This window comes from Leucopleurus acutus (assembly GCF_964270905.1).
Source record: "Leucopleurus acutus genome assembly, chromosome: 1".
Taxonomy (NCBI): Eukaryota; Metazoa; Chordata; class Mammalia; order Artiodactyla; family Delphinidae; genus Leucopleurus; species Leucopleurus acutus.
In genome coordinates this window covers 87418948-87438958 of record NC_139142.1, presented here as the reverse complement: position 1 = coordinate 87438958, position 20011 = coordinate 87418948, and the positions used below count along the sequence as shown (strand labels likewise).

The window sequence follows — 20011 nt, the reverse complement described above, 5'->3', positions numbered from 1 at the left end:
GCTTCCAGATTCAGAAAAGGGCCTATTCTTCTGAGAGAAAATAAAAATCACATAAACCCATAACCCTGAACAGTCAATCAGATATGAATTGACAGACTGGATGGAAAACACTACCACCCTCAAGAATCCCTGGGTGAGAGGGCCTGAAAGAAGGTGCCCAGCAAGTAGAACTTTTCAAGTTTAATTTATCAAACATTTATATAGTGCTTTCTATGTGCTGAACTCTTTCTAAGAAGTTTAAAAGTACTAACTCATTGACTCCTAATAAGAACTCTTGAGGTGGCTACTATTATCATTCCCATTTTACAGATGTGGAAACTGGAAAACAGAGAAGTACCTTTCCCAAGGTCATGGAAGTTGTAAGGAGCATAGACAGAATGTAAACTCAGGCAGTCTGGCTTCAGAATCTGAGCTCTTAACCATCTTCCTTTGCTGCATCTTACCCAGGTCCCAGGCTCGCCTGTCTCTGCCACTTTTTAATGTCCTCAGCACACTGAAGTCATATGAACAAAAAGTTCTAATTTCCAAACTCTTAGAAGCTCCAAAGAAGGTGAGCCCAGCAAGAAGCCCATCATGCTGAGGCAGGACAGCTTAGCCAGGGCTGGGACCAACCACTAGCTCCAAATGCCCTGGGGACTTAGCTCACAGATTTCCATGGCTCTTTCTCCATTGCTACCTCTCCCATCTAACACACTCCCTCCTCTTCTTTATACAAAGCCTTCCTTTTCACTCCTCTCTCCTTCTTATTTCTTCTTTCTTCAGGGAGTCCAACGCTTTGTGTTAGTTGAGTAGAGTGTGTATTATCAGATATAGGTGATCTGAGAAAGGAGAAAACATTCTTTATCACCACCTGACTTATCAGTTCAAGAGGACGCTTTAGGATCTCAAGAACTCTGCTAACTTTCCATGCTTAATAGAGAAAGTAGTGAGTAAAAACCATTGCTGAGAGGTGTCAGTGTACCTGAAGGATGTCAATATCTTTGGAATATCATTTGCAAAGTATATCAAGGAACTAATGTAATTTCAATCCTAGACTTCCCATGTGTGCCAGATATCTTTGGTTTGCTCCTCCAGATCCACTCTCCATCTTGCTCTGTGCCCTGGGATTCTAACCCATGTGGACTGCATCAGTGGGATTACATAACCCTCTGGATTATCTAGTTGGGTTCTACCAAGAGGATCCAAAAGGAGATCAGAGTGGATGAAAAGACTGAGGTCAGCATAGTGAAGTCTTCTCTATCTGACTCTCCTTCTGGGTTCTCTTATATCTTGTCCCTTGCCTAGCAATAGTAACTGTTCATTGCTTCCAGCCTCAGGTTCTTGCACTATTGTTTCTTGTGATTCCGCTACATCTTGCACACACCCCTGTAATGGTCTCTCTGTAAATAAACCCCCTCTGTAAATAAACCCTTCTCTAATTATCCTAATTTAAGTATTCCGTCTGTTCCTGTTAGGACCCAAACTGGTCTATTAGGTGAAGCTGATTTAAAATCATACCTAATCAAATGCCAGTTCAGCAAAGCCATTGCAAAATGAGCGGGGACACTCACTAGTCCAGGACAAATATAAACCACACACCTAGAAAAGATTTCTGCCATTACCTCAGGACCACATTCAACTGTTCCCTGGGAACTAAAGATCAGTGGGTACTACCAGAAGTCAGTGAAGAGCACTCATTTCTGCAAAATCCATGAACAACCTGATCCTAGCATATCAATTTACAACTGGACCTCTGCTTTAAAAAATTAAAATAAAAAAAATCATATAGGACATTCCAAGGAAAAGAGAATATATGTTCTCAGACCCTTTTAAACCAACTGAGAAGCAGTGCATAGAGGTATGTGCACGGGTGTTCATGGTCCTGGCATCCTGCTTGGCCTAGGATCTTGCTAATACAACCAAGCTCTTTACATAATGGCTCAGTTTGAGAGTTAGTAACTGTGTTATACTCAGAAGCTTAATTGAGAAAAAAAAAATCTGTCTGGTAGATGGTGACACTTGATATCTTGTCCATAACTTGCTGTGATGTCTGTACCCCCTCATAAATTCTCTAGGTATGTATGTGGAAGGCTTTCCAGATATGGACTAATAATAACTCTCTCACTTACATGCTTACTGCCTGCAGCCTCAAGTGACAGCATGGGAAAGAGTAGGGTAAGGATGATAGGTTGTGCTAGCTGAACACAGCATTAGTGGTCACTATAGGTCAGGCCTAGCAGCACGGGTGTTCATGCATTTTCTCAGTGACCCTTTCCACAAGTTGTGGAAACTCCCCCAACTACGGGAGACAAAGCTATGGAAATTCCCAGGGTCTGGGGTACTATCTTTTAGCAGTTAGAATGGAAGGCGTATGTAGCTTTCAAAAAATCCATCTCCTGAGACTGTTGACAGTGGGGCCCTGGGTGAATCCTTGCTCGCCCTGGCTTGAAGTCAGAACTAGAAGAAAGAAAATGAGTCAACCCAAATGATGGTCTGAGTAAAGGGCAAGGGCCTCCAGGTAGAAGTGACCAGAATCTTTTCAAGGTGTCCAAAGTTTTCATTTGATGATAGCATAAGAAGAACTGGTCCGTGGGTATTGTACTGGGTACCACTTTGCCAGATTCAAAGGTGTGTATAAAACTGGTTTAAAACTGGATGGGCAAGGGTTGCTGGACAGTGTGGTAGAGGAGCTCAAGAACAGGTACAAAAAGTGTCCAAGGGAGAATGGTGATTGAGAAGCAAAAAGCTTATTAATAAACCAAAGTGGAAAGCCAAAAAGGAGTTGGAAAACCAGGGAAGGCAAGAGAAAAGTCTATCAGATGGAGGCCAGCAAACTTACATTGGAGTCAGAGGCTCTGTGCACCGGGGGATGACCAGTTCTGAGAACCATCAGCCCAGGTAGAGTGAGAAGGGAACCTAAACCAGAACACAGCCGGGTGCTTAACTGCTGAGTTGCGATGGATGTGTTGCCTTGGAAAAGAACCCTCTCTCCACACAGGACCCAAATCTCTGCTTGATGTGCAATAATAAGTCAGATCTTCTTCACACTAAAAGTAGAGATTCAAAGATCCACAAAAACAAGAGGGACCTAGTTAGTGGGTTTTCCAACCGGCCCTTCTACCCAGCCTCAACTTCTTCCTTCCAGAACTCTTATCCCAGGCTTCCCTGGTGGTGCAGTGGTTGAGAGTCCACCTGCTGATGCAGGGGACACGGGTTCGTGCCCCGGTCCGGGAAGATCCCACATGCCGCGGAACGGCTGGGCCCGTGAGCCATGGCCGCTGAGCCTGCGCGTCCGGAGCCTGTGCTCCACAACGGGAGAGGCCACAACAGTGAGAGGCCCACGTACCGGAAAAACAAAAAAGGAGAGGGGTTCCCTGGTGGCGCAGTGGTTAAAAATCTGCCTGCCAATAAAGGGGACACTGGTTCGAGTCCTGGTCCAGGAAGATCCCACATGCCGCAGAGCAACTAAGCCGGTGTGCCACAACTACTGAAGCCCGCATGCCTAGATCCCATGCTCCGCAGCAAGAGAAGTCACCACAATGAGAAGCCCGCGCACCGCAACGAAGAGTAGCCCCCGCTCGCCATAACTAGAGAAATCCTGTGTGCAGCAACGAAGACCCAATGCAGCCATAAATAAATAAATTTAAAATATATATTTTTTTTTTTAAAAAAAAGGAGGAGAGGTCAACAACATTCAGTGATGTGTAAGATCAGGTAGCATAGCAAATGAGAAGATGGTCGTGAACAGGTGACTGGTTCTGTTTGAAAGAGCCATTTACAGGAGAGTGACTGGATGAAAATGGAATTGCAGGGGATTGAGTGAGTGTGAGTATATATGGACTACTTTTTCAAAAAATTGCCTCTAAAGGAAAGAAAAACCAGATACTATTTAGTAAACACTTTTTACCAGGTACTGCAAGACCTCTTCAATCATCCTCCCCTAAAACCACAAGGTTAATATTATATTCACAGGCAAGGAAAGTGAGCCTGCTGGCAAAGTTAGGATTTAAACCCCAGATCTTTCCATTACTCCATGGGGCTTCTAATTAGACATGAAAGACTGGAATTCCAGAGGGAACATTCCAGAATTCCAAAGTTATAATTACAAAGAGAGCAGAGGAGAAGGAGCAGGTGAATGTCAAAGAAGCTTTCACAAAGAAGAGGACAGATGAACCGATCCTAAAGGTAAAGGGGAAGGCGCTTGTCAAGGGGATGTGTTTCAGGGAGTTAGAAGAGAGCCCTGGGCTACCTCTAGAGGAGGAAAAGCATACTTGAGTGAGCCAAGCATTTTGAAAGAACAGTATGGGGCTTCCCTGGTGGCACAGTGGCTGACACTCTGCCTGCTAATGCAGGGGACACGGGTTCGAGCCCTGGTCTGGGAGGATCCCACATGCCGCGGAGCAACTGGGCCCGTGAGCCACAACTGCTGAGCCTGCGCGTCTGGAGCCTGTGCTCCGCAACAAAAGAGGCCACCATAGTGAGAGGCCCGCGTACCGCGATGAAGAGTGGCCCCCGCTTGCCACAACTAGAGAAAGCCCTCGCACAGAAACGAAGACCCAACACAGCAAAAAAATAAATAAATTAATTAATAAACCCCTACCCCCCAACATCTTCTTTAAAAAAAAAAAAAGAAAGAAAGAAAGAACAGTATGATTTACTGTCGCTGAGAAGCAGGGAGCATGTGGATGGATGGTGGGAAGAAAGCATGCAAAGAAGACAGAAGCCAGGTCATTTAGACTATATATCATGCTTAGGAATTTCAGTTTTCTCTTGTAGAAAGTAGAGACCCATTGAATTTAAGCAAGGTAATAACATAAGTATATATGTATTTTTTAGAAAGATCACTCTGGAGGCGGGTGGTGAGGGATGGGCTAGGGGCCAGTATGGAAGTAACTGAAGGTGCAGGGGAGGACTGATAGGAGGTGAATGCATAGGTGTTTGTTTGTTTGTTTGTTTGTTTGTTTTTTAATTTTCAATTTAATCACAGTATGACACTAATTCCTTAATATCAGTTATCTAGTCAGAGTTCAGAGTTCCCTGATTTTCTCATAAGTGTCCTTTGTTAGTTTTGTTCTTACAGTTTGGGTTTTGAATCTGAATCTTTTTAAGGTCCATATGTTCCAGTTGGACGAAGCTTCTTTCAAGTGTCTTTCCATCTGAATGTCCTGCCACCTTTTATTTGTTGAGTAAAGTAGGTTGTTTATTCTGTAGGTTTCCCCCAGGCTGCATTTTGATGATTGCATCCCTGCGGTACAATTGAACCTGTTACTCCTTCCCCCTGTATTTCCTATAAATTGTAGGTAGAGTTAGAGACCTGATCAGATTCCATTTTCAGCGGGGGAGGCGGGTGTGCAGGACTGTGTCAGAGACGTTGCGTGCTTTTATCAGAAGGCACAGGCTGTCTCTATTTTTGAGATGTTAGCATTGACGACTGTTGCCAGGATCTCTTTTTTTTTTTTTTTTTTTTGCGGTACACGGGCCTCTCACTGCTGTGGCCTCTCCCGTTGCGGAGCACAGGCTCCAGACACGCAGGCTCAGTGGCCATGGCTCACGGGCCCAGCCGCTCCACAGCATGTGGGATCTTCCCGGACCAGGGCACGAATCCGTGTCCCCTGCATCAGCAGGCAGACTCTCAACCACTGCGCCACCAGGGAAGCCCTGCCAGGATCTCTTAATTCATTAGGAAATTCATGTTTTTATTATAAACATTTTATTCAGAATTATATGAACCTTGCTGAATTTTCCTCAAGAAATTGTTTTCCAGAATGATCTCCATTAGGCCACTTTAATTCATTAATCAGTTTTTCATTAAGGCATTGAATTATTTTAAATTATTTTCCATTTCCACTTTAGAAGATTTAAAAAATCTCTTCTTTTAAAACTTTGTAACAAAGGCATAGGTGTTTGAGAAAGAGGATCCACATCAAGGGGAGGGAAACTGGGATGACAAATGAGGTTCCTTCCGTGAGTGACTCAGTCAGGGTGATAACATAAACCAAAATAGAAAAGACAGGAGGAGGAACAGACCTGAGGAGGAAATGTGAGTTTATTTATCTTTGTGTGCCTAGAGCCCAGGCTGACTAGGGCCTGACTGAGTAGAAAAGTATCAAACCTATGCTGACAGAAATTTGGTTTAAATGTTTAATTTGAAGTGTATATGAAACACCTAGATGAAGGTGTTTGGTAAGTGGTTAGATATATAGGTCAGAAGCTTAGAACAAAGATTCAGGCTTCAGATGTGGCTTTAGGAATCAAGACATTAAGTGTAGGAGTGAGAACAGAAGACAAATGACAGGCTCTGGAAAACAACAGACAAGAAAGAACATCCAGAGAGGTAGAAGAATGAGGAGGGGATAGTGCCATTAAAATCAATAAGTGAGTTTCCAGAAAGAAAGGGTCAGAAGTCATGCTGCAGATGCCCAGTGAAAGTGTGTGTACATTGGACTTGGTATGTACGTTTTCATTGCTCACTTGAGTAAAAGATTTTCAGCAGAGCAGTGATGGTGAAAACTAGATTGTACTGGGCTGAAAATTGAATGGGGAGGTGAGAAAAATGGAAATAGCAAGGAAATCCCACGTTTCCAAGAAACTTGGCCATGAAGGAAAAGGATATGACAAGTTTGAGATAAGGTTGATTTTTGAGGAAAGAAACTTGAGTATATTTATAGATTGAGGGAAGGAATAATTGAAGAGGTAGGGGAAGGAGGCCCTGTTGAAGGGGATGGAGAAGGGTGGCATTAAGAAGATGGATAAAGAGGTTGGCTTCAAACTCAGGGAGAGTAGGCCTTCTGATAAGGAGGGGAAAAGATAAGGATTCATGCAGGTGCAGGTATATTTAAGTTGGAACATATGGGAAGATAACTTAATGTTTAAACAAAAATAATAATACTGTAGTATAGGGTTTATAACATATGTGAAAGTAAAATATATAAACATAAACAAGAGTAATATAAAGGCTGGAAGAGGACATACAGAAGTATACTATTATAAGTTTCTTATACTATACGCCAAGGGGTATAATATCACTTGAAGGTAGACTTGATAAGTTGAAAATATACACTACAGGGGACTTGCCTGGTGCTCCAGTGGTTAAGACTCCATGTTTCCACCGCATGGGGCACCAGTTCCATCCCTGGTGAGGGAACTAAGATCCCACATACCACATAGGAAAGAAAGAAAGAAGGAAGGAAGGAAGGAAGGAAAGAGAGAGAGAGAGAGAGAGAGAGAGAATATATACTAAAAACTCTAAATCAACCACTAATATAGCAAAACAAAGAGTTATACCTAATAAGCCAATAAAGGAGGTAAAATGGAATCATTTAAAAATATTCAGGGAGTTCCCTGGTGGTCCAGTGGTTAGGACTCCATGCTTTTACTGCCAAGAGCCCGGGTTCAATTCCTGGTTGGGGAACTGAGATCCTGCAAGCTGTGCGGCACAGCCAAAAAAAATTTGTTTTCAATTAATCTGAAAGAAGGCATAAAAAGAGGAAAGGGCATTAAAGAGGAAAGGCATTTAAAAAAAAAAAGGAAGACACCTGTGTTTATGGATCAGAAAAATTAATATTGTTAAAGTGTCCATACAACCCAAAGCCATCTATAGATTCAATACAATCCCCAGCAAAACTCCAATGGCATTCTTCACAGAAATAGAAAAAAACAATCCGAAAATTTGTATGGAATCACAAAAGACCTCAAATAGCTGAAGCAATCCTGAAGAAAAAGAACAAATCCAGAGATATCAAATGTCCTGATTTCAAACTATACTACAAAGCTATAGTAATAAAAACAGTATGGTACAGGCATAAAAAGACACATAGACCAATGGAATAGAATAGACAGCCCAGACTTAAAGTCCCACATATACAGTCAGATAATATTTGACAAGGGAGCCAAGAACACCCAGTGGGGAAAAGATAGTCTCTTTAAACAAACGGTGTTGGGAAAACTGGATAAACACATAAAGAACAATGAAACTGGACCCCTATTTTATACCAATCACAAAAATTAACTCAAAATGAATCAAAAACTTAAACATAAGACCTGATACCATAAAACTCCTAGAATAAAACACAGGGAGGAAGTTCCTTGACATTGGTCTTGGCAATACTCTTATGGCTAGAAAACTGAAAGAAGAAACAACAAAAGCAAAAGTCAACAAGTGAGACTATATCAAACCTAAAAGCGGGACTTCCCTGGTGGCGCAGTGGTTAAGAATCTGCCTGCCAATGCAGGGGACACAGGTTCCAGCCCTGGTCTGGGAAGATCCCACATGCCACAGAGCAACTAAGCCTGTGCGCCACAACTACTGAGCCTGCGCTCTAGAGCCCGTGAGCCACAACTACTGAGCCCACGTGCCACAACTACTGAAGCCTGTGCACCTAGAGCCTGTGCTCCACAACAAGAGAAGCCACTGCAGTGAGAAGCCCGCGTACCCCAACGAAGAGTAGCTCCCACTCACCACAACTAGAGAAAGCCCGTGTGCAGCAACAGAGACACAATGCAGCCAAAAATAAAATAATTAATTAATTAATTATTAAAAAAAACTTAAAAGCTTCTGTACAACAAAAGAAACAATTAATGAAATAAAAGGCAACCTATGTAATGGTAGAAAATTTTTGCAAACCATATACTGGATAAGGGGTTAATATCCAAAATATATAAAGAACTCATACAACTTAATAACAACAATGACAACAAAAGATACAATTTAAAAATGGACAGAGAGGGCTTCCCTGGTGGCACAGTGGTTGAGAGTCAGCCTGCCGATGCAGGGGACACGGGTTCATGCTCCGGTCCGGGAAGATCCCACATGCTGCGGAGCGGCTGGGCCCGTGAGCCATGGCCGCTGAGCCTGCACGTCCGGAGCCTGTGCTTTGCAATGCGAGAGGCCACAACAGTGAGAGGCCCATGTACCACAAAATAAATTAATTAATTAATTTAATTAAATTAAATAAAAATGGACAGAGGAACTGAAAAGACATTATTTCCAAAGAAGATATCCAAATGGCTAATGAGTACATGAAAAGATGCTCAACATCACTAATCATTAGGGAAACCAAAACCACAATGAGATATCAACTCACATCTGTTTGAATGGCTATCATCAAGAGACAAGAGATAACAAGTGTAGGCCAGGATGTGGTGAAAAGGAAACACTTATATACTGTTGGTGGGAATATAAATTGGTTCAACCACTATAGAAAACAATATGGTGTTTCCTCAAAAAATTAAAAATAGATCTACCATATGACCCAGCATTTCCACTTCTGGTATATGCCAAAAGGAAAAGAAAACAGGGTATCAAAGAGATATATGCACTCCCATGTTTACTGCAGCATTATTCACAATAGCCAAGATATGGAAACAATTTAAGTGCCCATCAATGGATGAATATGTAAAGAAGATGTGGTATATATATATATATGCAATGGAATATTATTCAGCCATGAGAAAAAAGGACATCCTGTTATTTTTGACAACATGGATGGACCTTGAGAATATCATGCTAAATGAGGTAAGTCAGAGAAAGAAAGACAAGTACTGTATGATCTCACTTATATGAGGAATCTATAAAAAAGCCAAACTCAGGAATTCCCTGGTGGTCCACTGGTTAGGATTCGGCACTTTCACTGCCGGGGCTCTGGTTCAATCTCTGGTTGGGGAACTAAGATCCTGCAAGCCTTGTGGTATGGCCAAAAAAATAATAATAATAAAATAAATAAAAAAGCCAAACATTAAAAAACAGAAAGTAAATGGTTGTTACCAAGGAATGGGGTGGTGAGGGTCTAGGACAGATGGTGTTAAGGGTACAAACTTTCAACAAGTAGTAAATAAGCCCTAGAGAACTGACACACAGTATAGTGAATATAGATAACAGTATTGTATTATAATCATCAAACTTGCTAAGAGACTAGAACTTGATTCCAACTACTAAAAAGAAATGATCATTATGTAACATGATAAAGGTGCTAGCTATTGCTACAGTGGCAATCATATTACAAATATATCAAATTAACATGTTGTACACCTTATCTTTGCACAATGTTATATGTCAAACATATTTCAATTTTTAAAATTACATTTAGTTGCAATCCAGAGATGAGAGGAAGGATCTGGGTAAACAGCTGAGCTAAATTCTCATTGATTGTGAATTGGGCCTTTACTTTTTATTTTGTCTAGTTTTGTTTTGTGGAGCCAAGAATGACAAATGAAATTATAAATGCTTCCCAAATCCTAAATTTTATCATTAAGAAAACTTTCATGAAATCAGTGGCATGGGGTGACTTTAATTGATGAGAGGAATGTAACATTGGGTAACTAGTGAAAAGACAAACTGTAATATTGGGTAACTAGTGAAAAGACAATCTATTCTTAGTGGATGACTGGGAAAATTAACAGTGGAAGAAATAAATTTGATATGTTGAGAAAAGAAAAGAGCAGTGGAGCCAAATAAAAACAAATAAAAAGCTGGGACGTCCCTGGCAGTCCAGTAGTTAAGACTCCATGCTTCCACTGCAGGGGGCATGGGTTCAATCCCTGGTCAGGGAACTAAGATCTACATGCCACACGGTGCAGCAAAACAAAACGAAGCAAACACACACACACACACACACACACACACACACACACACACACATAAATAACAAGATGGTAGATTTAAATCATTAAATGTAAATGGCCTAAAAATGCCAATTAAAAAGCAGAGACTGGCAGGTTAGCTTTAAAAAGCAAGAGGGAGGGGCTTCCCTGGTGGCACAGTGGTTGAGAGTCCGCCTGCTGATGCAGGGGACGCAGGTTCATACCCCAGTCCGGGAAGATCCCACATGCCGCAGAGCGGCTAGGCTCGTGAGCCATGGCTGCTGAGCCTGCATGTCCGGAGCCTGTGCTCCACAAGGGGAGAGGCCACAACAGTGAAAGGCCCACGTACCACAAAAAAAAAAAAAAAAAAAAAAAAGCAAGAGGGAGACTGCTCTTTTTCTGAGAGAATGGAAAAAAAAAGAGGACAAAGAAAATTATAAGTAATGAATGGGGGTCTTAGTAACAAAAATACTTAGTCTTCTTAGAAAGGAATGATATTGGATTATATACAGTGGAGATTGTATAGCTATTATATAGCAGTGGAGATGGGGATGGGTAAGAAAAAATGGGTTGAGAATTTGAAAAGAATAGAAGTTTTAAAACAACTACTAAAGGTAAATAAGCAGGTGAGTCCACATGTAACAAAGTGAAGTGTCAAACCACTGAAGATGGCTCAGGCAGTCCAGTTTGGTGCCAAAGTTCCACTTAATTGTTTTAAGTTGTAATGACTTTACTGGGCTCCACGTGAAGACTAGGCCTATCTGAACAGAATTTATAGCTGAAATTCAGCAAGATTTAAAGCAATATTAATTTGGTACATGATCATTATTCTTTTTTTCCTGGTAATTGACTTGAATGAAAAACCATACATGTAAAAGAAAATTTTAATGATCCAACTCTTCATTTCTGGAATCAAGAACCAGAAGAGCTAGTATTTAGAAGACAAGCTAGGAAAAAGTACATGACTCTTTTCCTCTAGGGCAGAAGAGCTCTTCTCAGGTCTACTGGCCCTTCCATCAGCCAGACCTAAACTTAGGACAGGATGCTTCCCTGCTAAGCCAGCCCCAGGACCCTAGCATCACTGTGGGGGTGGTCGTGGGGGGCATAAGGGCATATGGCTGAGGGTCTGTGGGACTGAGGGGTAGAGGGATGCTCTTATGAAGCCTAGTTTCCTTTGCTTTCAGCAGGTATACCCTCTGTTTTACAGAAATTCAGCCTCTCTTGACCTAGATCCTTTAGCACATCTCTGACCCAATAGCTTCTGAGCCTCCTTTCTAAAATCTTAGGGAAAACTGGCCTTCCCACTTACCAAAGCAAATCCTCCAACTCTTGATCTCAATTCCACCTCCTCACAACTCCTAAGGGCTTATCTGACAATTATTTATCTCACTATCTCCATCCTCTTCTATTGTCCATTCCTTTTCTTTCTTTGACTCTTCTGGCTCCTTCTTTCAGCCATCAGATGTGCTCAAGTTCACTAGTTCTTTAAAACAAACACCACTCACCACCACCAAACATTTTTGAATTCTAACAACAACAGAAAGAACCCTCTTTAAAATGTTTATGTTTTGCTAAATTGCTTTATAGAAATGTCTAAATTCAGAAAGAGTAATGAAAAGAAAGAGAAGTTAAAATAGTTTGCACTGAAGGATCAGATTAAGGATATCCTGAGGAACCAAGAACAGAAGAAAGGATAAAGACAGGGGTCTGAGTATGTGTCCTGAGAATGGCTGGCCTTAATCGTCATCAAATCTTGTCAATTCTACTTCAAAAGTGTATCTATTGAACTCTGAATATTTTTGAATTTTTGAGTATATACTATGGGTAAAGCATTGTACCAGGTGCTATAGGAGATAAAAGGATGAAGTAGACATGGATCCTGCCCTCAATGTATTTACAGTCCAGTTTAGGGGATGCAATATACATATAAATCTGTAACACAGTGTCAAAACTTTTAAGTGTTATTAGAGAAGATCAAATAGAAATGTTATGGGAGTTTTGAGGAAGAAGGGGCCTCTTTGGACTGCGGCCAGTGAGGTTGAGGAAGAGGAAGACCATTTGTGATAATATCATGGACATGATTGCTCTTGAGTTGGGCCTTAAAAGATATGTTGTATCTGGGCAGAAAGATGTAAAATGAAAAGACATTTCACGCAGAGAGAATGATGGAAAACATGACACAGAGGCAGGAAATGAAAAGTTATATTTAAGGAACAATTGAGGGTTAATTCTAATGCATAGAGTAGCATTAGAAAGGGAATTTTAAGAGTTAATTTTGGAAAGTCAAGTTAGGTACAAATCATGGCTGGAGAGCAGGAGGAGTGGGGAAGACTTGAATGCCAACCAGTGGGGAAGACTTGAATGCCAACCAGTGGGGAATGATAGAGGTTTTTGAACAAGGCAGTTCAGAGTCATGCTTTAGGCAGTTCTGGTAGAATCTATATAAGATAGGTGTGTAGCAAGTGGGAAGGACTGGAAACAAGAATCTGTATGGGTGATATTTGAATAGTTCAGCAGAAATGAAATGAGTTTCAAAATCCAGATTCTACTATAGGTGGTAAAAGAAGGAAAGCAAACCACACAGAGAAATACGGAAAGTAAACTAAATGGGGAAAATGTATAGCTTCACTAGGATTCAAAGAAATGCAAGTTATAACTTTAAAGCATGATTTAACATCTATGTAACAAATTTTTCATCTGAGAAAATATAAAGTTGATGAGATTTGAGGGAACTGGACACAATTATACATCAGAGCAGTTTAAGACACCAACAGCAATCTGACAAAATGTAGGCAGGTCCACAGACTTCCCTAGTGGTCCAGTGGTTAAGACTCCACCCTTCCACCACAGGGGACCCGGGTTCCATCCCTGGTTGGGGAACTAAGATCTGGCATGCTGTGCAATGCAGCCAGAAAAAAATAAAATAGAATAAGAATTCAAGCCCAACATTGTAAATCAACTACACTTCAATATTTTAAAATGAAATTTTAAAAAAAGTTAAGCCCAGTATTAGAAGAGTCAAGAGCTGATCAACAGCTTCATGGAACCTACTCCCTAACTTGGGCAGGGCACTTTAAGGTGGATCTATACTCTGTCTTTTCTATGCCCAGCACAGTCACTGGGCTAAATATAAACCAATTATCAAACAATCTTCTAAAGGCTCCACAGAAGTTAGAAGGTTTAAGTTTAATAGAGAAAGACACAGCCCTGTGTTTAAATAGGCTTTAATCTATAGGTAGCTTGACCACTGTCTCAACAACCACTGGGCACACTAGGACACATCACTGGAAGCTGAGCCACAGCATGGTAGGTGCAAAGCAGGAGGCCCTGACGCTACCGGAAGAGGCAGAGGCTGACTAATATGCCATAACTATGACACCAAGCTTCTGGTTTTTAACAAGACAGGTCATAAATCTCAGGACACCTCCTAATCATTTTGCTACATTTTACTGTTACCTAAGCTCTTAAGGTTCTCTCTTCTGTGTGTATGGTGGAAATCTTACGTAATGATATGCCATTGCCCATCTCTTCCCAACTCCTCATTCAATGACATCCCATTGGTAGCTTGAAATAAGCCATGTTGAGAGTATTTACACTACAGGCAAATGCTACAAATCAAAGGTTGATTTATTATTTTGTCTAGATCAAGAAGTGGCAAACTATGGTCTGTGGGCCAGTCCATCCTTGTTTTTCTAAATAAAGTTTTAAGAACACAGGCATGTCCATTTGTTTAGTATCATCTGTGGCTGCTTTCCCACTAAAATGGTACAGTTGAGTAGCTGTGGCAGAGACCCTATGGCCTGAAAAGCCTAAAATATTTACTATCAGGCCCTTTACAGAAGAAGTTTGCCAACCCAGGGTCTTACTCACTAAGGCGAGCAAAAATATGAACCAATATTCATGGCAAAACTACTCTTGGAGGGCTTCCCTGGTGGCGCAGTGGTTGAGAGTCCGCCTGCTGATGCAGGGGACATGGGTTCGTGCCCCAGTCCAGGAAGATCCCACATGCCGCAGAGCGGCTGGGCCCGTGAGCCATGGCCGCTGAGCCTGCGCGTCCGGAGCCTGTGCTCCGCAACGGGAGAGGCCACAACAGTGAGAGGCCCGCGTACCACAAAAAAAAACTACTCTTGGAGAGCCATTTCTTAAACATATACCAGCACATCACTGGGTAGAGTTCATATATAGACCTAAGCAGTCTGATTCCAGAATTCACATTAACCACTATATTGCTAAACAGAGTATGAAATATTATGTAAGAATGAAAATTTATAGAAAGCTTACTGTCAATTCATAGAAATGTGATGTATAAAATAAGTGGAAAAACAAAAATACAAAGTGGTAATGTCCACATTGATATATATCTATTTGTATCTAGACGTGAACTTCTGGAGAAGAAAATAGAATTTAAAAAGTTAAGCTTGGGCTTCCCTGGTGGCGCAGTTGTTGAGAGTCCGCCTGCCGATGCAGGGGACACGGGTTCGTGCCCCGGTCCGGGAAGATCCCACATGCCGTGGAGCAGCTGGGCCCGTGAGCCATGGCCGCTAAGCCTGCGCATCTGGAGCCTGTGCTCCACAACGGGAGAGGCCACAACAGTAAGAGGCCCACGTACCTCCCCCACCAAAAAAAAAAGTTAAGCTTGTTTTCTCTATGAAGTCACTTAGTTAATTCCTAAAAATAAAGAGAAGAAAAGACATATCCAGGACTTCCCTGGTGGCACAGTGGTTAAGAATCTGCCTACCCACGCAGGGGACACGGGTTCGAGCCCTGGTCCGGGAACATCCCACATGCCGTGGAGCAACTAAGCCCGTGTGCCACAACTACTGAAGCCCACGTGCCACAACCACTGAGGCCCACGCACCTAGAGCCCATGCTCCACAACAAGAGAAACCACCACAATGAGAAGCCTGCGCACCACAATGAAGAGTAGCCCCCACTCGCTGCAACTAGAGAAAGCCCACGTGTAGCAATGAAGACACCACACAGCCAAAAAAGAAAAAGAAAAAACACATATCCATATACTCCCTTTAGAAACTATCTAATATCCTCTTCTAAGCTTCTTAACGTATGACTTCTGCATTTTTTTTTTTTTTTTTTTTTTTTTTTTTGCAGTACGCGGGCCCCTCACTGCTGCGGCCTCTCCGTTGCGGAGCACAGGCTCCGGACGCGCAGGCTCAGCGGCCATGGCTCACGGGCCCAGCAGCTCCGCGGCATGTGGGATCCTGCTGGATCGGGGCACGAACCCGCATCCCCTGCATCAGCAGGTGGACCCTCAACCACTGCGCCACCAGGAAAACCCTGCACTTTTTTATAAATACCCAGACTCTTTTCCACACCGTGGAACACAGCTTCCATCTGACCTATTTTACCCCAACAACTTCTATAGACATTACTTCTGCGATTATGACCATGACCAAATTCAGAGATTTTTCTCCTTCCTTGTCTCCTGATACACAGAACGATGTGGATTGATTGTACCTTCATTCTCGACACTTTCTTCCCTTTTGACTTTCAAGACTGTACTTTTTACCTTTCTCTATTATCTCTTTTGGTGGGTCCTTCTCCATCTTTTTAAATTTCTGATTTCTCTTTCTCCTCATCCCCAAATCTGAGTATTCCAAAAGAGCTATTTTAAAAAAATTATATGGGTAAGTTAATATCTAAGCCTCAATTTTCTAATTGAAAAAGGGGACTAAAATTAGTACCCACCTGTTGGCATGAAAATTAAATGAATTAGTTTCATAAAGCATTCTGCACAATAGTAAGTACTCAATAAATGTTAGTTGTTGTTATTCTCATTTCTGTTCTTTTTGTTGCCGGTCCAACCAACACTGATATCGCTGAACTCGTTACTTATGGCACAGGTTTATGTAACAATTAATTACATAAAAATGTATATGTGCACTTGGTAACAGCAGGTGGCTGTGAGTCTTATTTCGACAACATAGATCATAAGCTCCTGAGAACAGGGCAAGTTTGACATCTTCTGAGTCCACCAACCATACTAGCCAACCCTAGGCCTTAACTGAATCAATGCCAGAACACCTGTACCTCTGTTGAGTGGGGGGTTCCAATCCATCCCCAAGGCTGTGTCCTCGCTCTTCAGTCTTCCTGGTTCCCTCAGGATTTATTCCTTCTTCCTGTAAGCACAGGTAGAGTTGAGGTCAGTCATAAGGCCCTTCCAGGGGTGATAGGGATTGCGAGCAATCAAAGACCCTACATGAGGCCATGCATCAGCCCACAGAGATGTGCAGAAACTAAACTGGTGAGTTACCGTGAGCTCCAGCCCTGGGTTCTCTATGCCAGTCTCCACTGTGGACAGAGCAATGCCCTCTCTTCCATTTGTTTTCTCCATCTCCTGCTCTCCTGAAAAACAAATTCAGAGCCAAGGCTGAAAGATTAGTTGTTCTATAATATGGGGCCAGATAGAACTTTTAGGGCCAGTTACCCACAGGAAAACAAAACTAAAAATATTTAGAGATTTAGTTGATTTCTTTAAGAATTGAGAAAATTGGAAACATAATTCTAAAATAATAAACAATGAAATATAGACTTCTACTTCCTATTGTGAATAGCAAAGGAAGGGGAAAAAGAGAAATGAAGGGCAAGGGAACTGAAATGAATCAGTGGCTCACCCAGGGCTCCAGGACCCGAACTAGAAAGGACTCTCTTCAGTCCCCTTAAGGAAGGGTTAGAGGGCAACTACTCCTGTTAGCCTCCAGGTGGCCCCACTGAGCTGTGCTGAGTAAGAAGAAAACAAGGAGGCAGGGGGCTGGGAAGACCACAGCCCCCAACATATTACTGAGAAACCAAGATTAACAGACTTTCCAGTTCCTGACTATAATGTAGCATGAGAATTGTTTTTGGAGCATCTAAGAGAGTACCTAATGAGATAAATAAAAGAAATCCACATGTAGAATAATCAGTATGAATGTTAATTATCCCCAGTAAAGAAAGTTTTAAAACAAAATGAGAGAATAAAGAAACAAACACTTGAGCCTCACTATAAGCAACCTTAATAGATAAACATTCAAAGTTATAATATAGGTTCATCTGAGATTTTTTTTACTTTGTAGAAATTTTCCTTCAATTTTATGGAATTGTTTTTTGTTTTTTACTGTGATCTCTTCAACCATTTAAATATAATTTTATTCAACATACATAAACAACTTTTGTTTTTTAAATCAGGGCTTTCCTGTATAGGCACAGAACTACTTGAATTTGGTCTAAATATGATCAATTAAGAAATCTGGCAAATCAGGTTCCTGCCCTCCTCCAAGACCATTACTTACTCCAGTTTGCAGGATTTCTTCTGGTGCCTCAGTGAAGGACAGAAAGAAAAACTCAGCTCCACGAGACCTTGACTCTGAAGGGATGGGCTGGAGATGAGAGAGAAGGATTTCCTGATTGGCCCATTTTGCCCTGGGCCCTCCTTTGCTGTTCCTGTCCTTCTCTGTAGAGGAGGAGTGCAACTCTCAAGTTAAATATTTATATGTTCTAAAGACTATTTTGCAGGGTCAGGTCTAAGAATTCTGCAGGAATTCCTAACAGGCACATCAGCAGGAGCACTGCCCAGCACAGAACTAGGCACGGGGTAGTATGGAGAAGAAAAATAAGAGAAGGATCTCTGCACTCAGAAAACTTAGCATCATTTTGTACAGGAAAGACAGTTGTTAGAAAACAACAGAATGAAGGACTGTACATGATTCAATTCTAAATGACTGCTAGGAAGTCTTTTACTAATCCATTTAACAAATATTTGTTAAGTATTCACCATCACCCAGGCACAGTTCTGGGTGCTGAGGACACAAAGATGAATGGGATATTGCCTCTGCCATGAAAGAATTACAAATCAGTGAGGAAAGACATGTGTCAAGAAAGGCTTTACAGAGTTGGTAACATTGGCCCTGAGTCTGGAAAGTTTTGAAAGGTAAGTAGGGAATCACTGATGGAGAAGGGGAAAGATATACCACCAGAGGGAGAAACTGAAACAAAGGCACAGAGGTGAAGACTTCCCTGACACACTAAGGAGGCTGTAAAAAATAGCTGAAGATGCAGACCTACTAGAGAATGGACTTGAGGACACGAGGAGGGGGAAGGGTAAGCTGGGACAAAGTGAGAGAATGGCCTGGACATATATACACTACCAAATGTAAAACCAATAGCTAGTGGGAAGCAGCCGCATAGCACAGGGAGATCAGCTCCGTGCGTGCTTTGTGACCACCTAGAGGGGTGGGATAGGGAGGGTGGGAGGGAGGGAGATGCAAGAGGGAGGAGATATGGGGACATATGTATATGTATAACTGATTCACTTTGTTATAAGGCAGAAACTAACACACCATTGTAAAGCAATTATACTCCAATAAAGACGTTTAAAAAAATAGCTAAACAACAGAGGCAAATTTTTGAGAAACTAATGAAGGAGGGACAAAATAAATTAAGAAATTAGTTAAGGAATGGAGGGGGAAAATGTGAATGAGACGGTGGTAGTTTATCAAGAAATAAGTCTGGAGATGCAGTCAAGTGCCAGATGGAGATGGGCTCTGTAAGCCAGGCTAAAAGTTTGGGCTTATTTGGAACCAGCTGCAGAGGCAAGAGGAGAATGGATTGGAAGGATGCACACTGGGGACAGGGAGACCAGTCAGGAGACAAAAGCAATAGTCCAGGTCAGACATGGTGAAGCTCTAACCAAAGCAGTAGATGGAGAGAAGGAAACAAATCTACAGGATGTGGTGACTAATTGGGCATAAGGGAGTAAACGAAAGAGGGAAGTTAATTCTTCAAAATTGTTCACAATGATCTATTTTCTTCCTGCTCCTACCTGCCAGTAATACTGAGCTGTATGTTGTTCCCTAAACACTTGATGTTCCCTTGTGCCTGTTTGTGGATGCTGTTCCTTCTGCCTCCAACACCCTGCTCCTATTTACGTACCTGGAAAATTCCCACACCACCTTCAAGTCTCTGTTGCAAGGCTACTCTCTTCAATGAAGCTTTCCATGATTCCCTCCAGATGAGACTTAAGACCCCTTAACCCACACCCCTACTGCAACATGCTCTTGCAGAAGACTACAGAGCATTTAGTGCTCTAAATGTTTACTTGTCTCCCAGTAGATCATGATCTCATCAAGCACAGGCTCTTTATCTTGTTCACCACTATATCCCCAGGCTCAAGGCCTGCCACAATATTAGGCAATCAATAAAGATCTGTAAAATAAGTGAAACAAACAAACACAGATTTCTGGCTTAGATTATTGGGTATGTAGATGATGATAACAATCACCAAAACAGGAAAACATATCTCTATTTCCCTAGCTCCATGCACACACACACACACACACACACACATACGTACACACAAACATAAAAGCCCTACCAGAGTAAATGTGTGTTATATTCTGCAACCTAGAGCAACTCATTTTGCCTCTCTGGGCCCCTTCTGTTATTCCTGCCCCGCCTA

General features: G+C 41.9%; 1 protein-coding gene across 2 annotated transcripts in view; it reads right to left on the bottom strand.

Annotated features, from left to right (window-relative positions):
• SLC28A2 (solute carrier family 28 member 2) overlaps nt 1-16920 on the bottom strand; it is a gene marked incomplete at both ends in the record, with an annotated part of 39287 nt that extends 22367 nt beyond the window's left edge. Inside the window, 2 exons of one of the 2 annotated variants that reach the window (XM_082845219.1) lie at nt 16606-16694; nt 16829-16920. In XM_082845219.1, coding sequence (XP_082701345.1) covers nt 16606-16694; nt 16829-16909 — 170 coding nt within the window. Of the gene's footprint in view, nt 1-16599; nt 16695-16828 lie in introns of both variants that reach the window. The other variant, XM_082845220.1, reaches the window with a different exon arrangement.
• Between the last annotated feature and the right edge of the window lie 3091 nt (nt 16921-20011).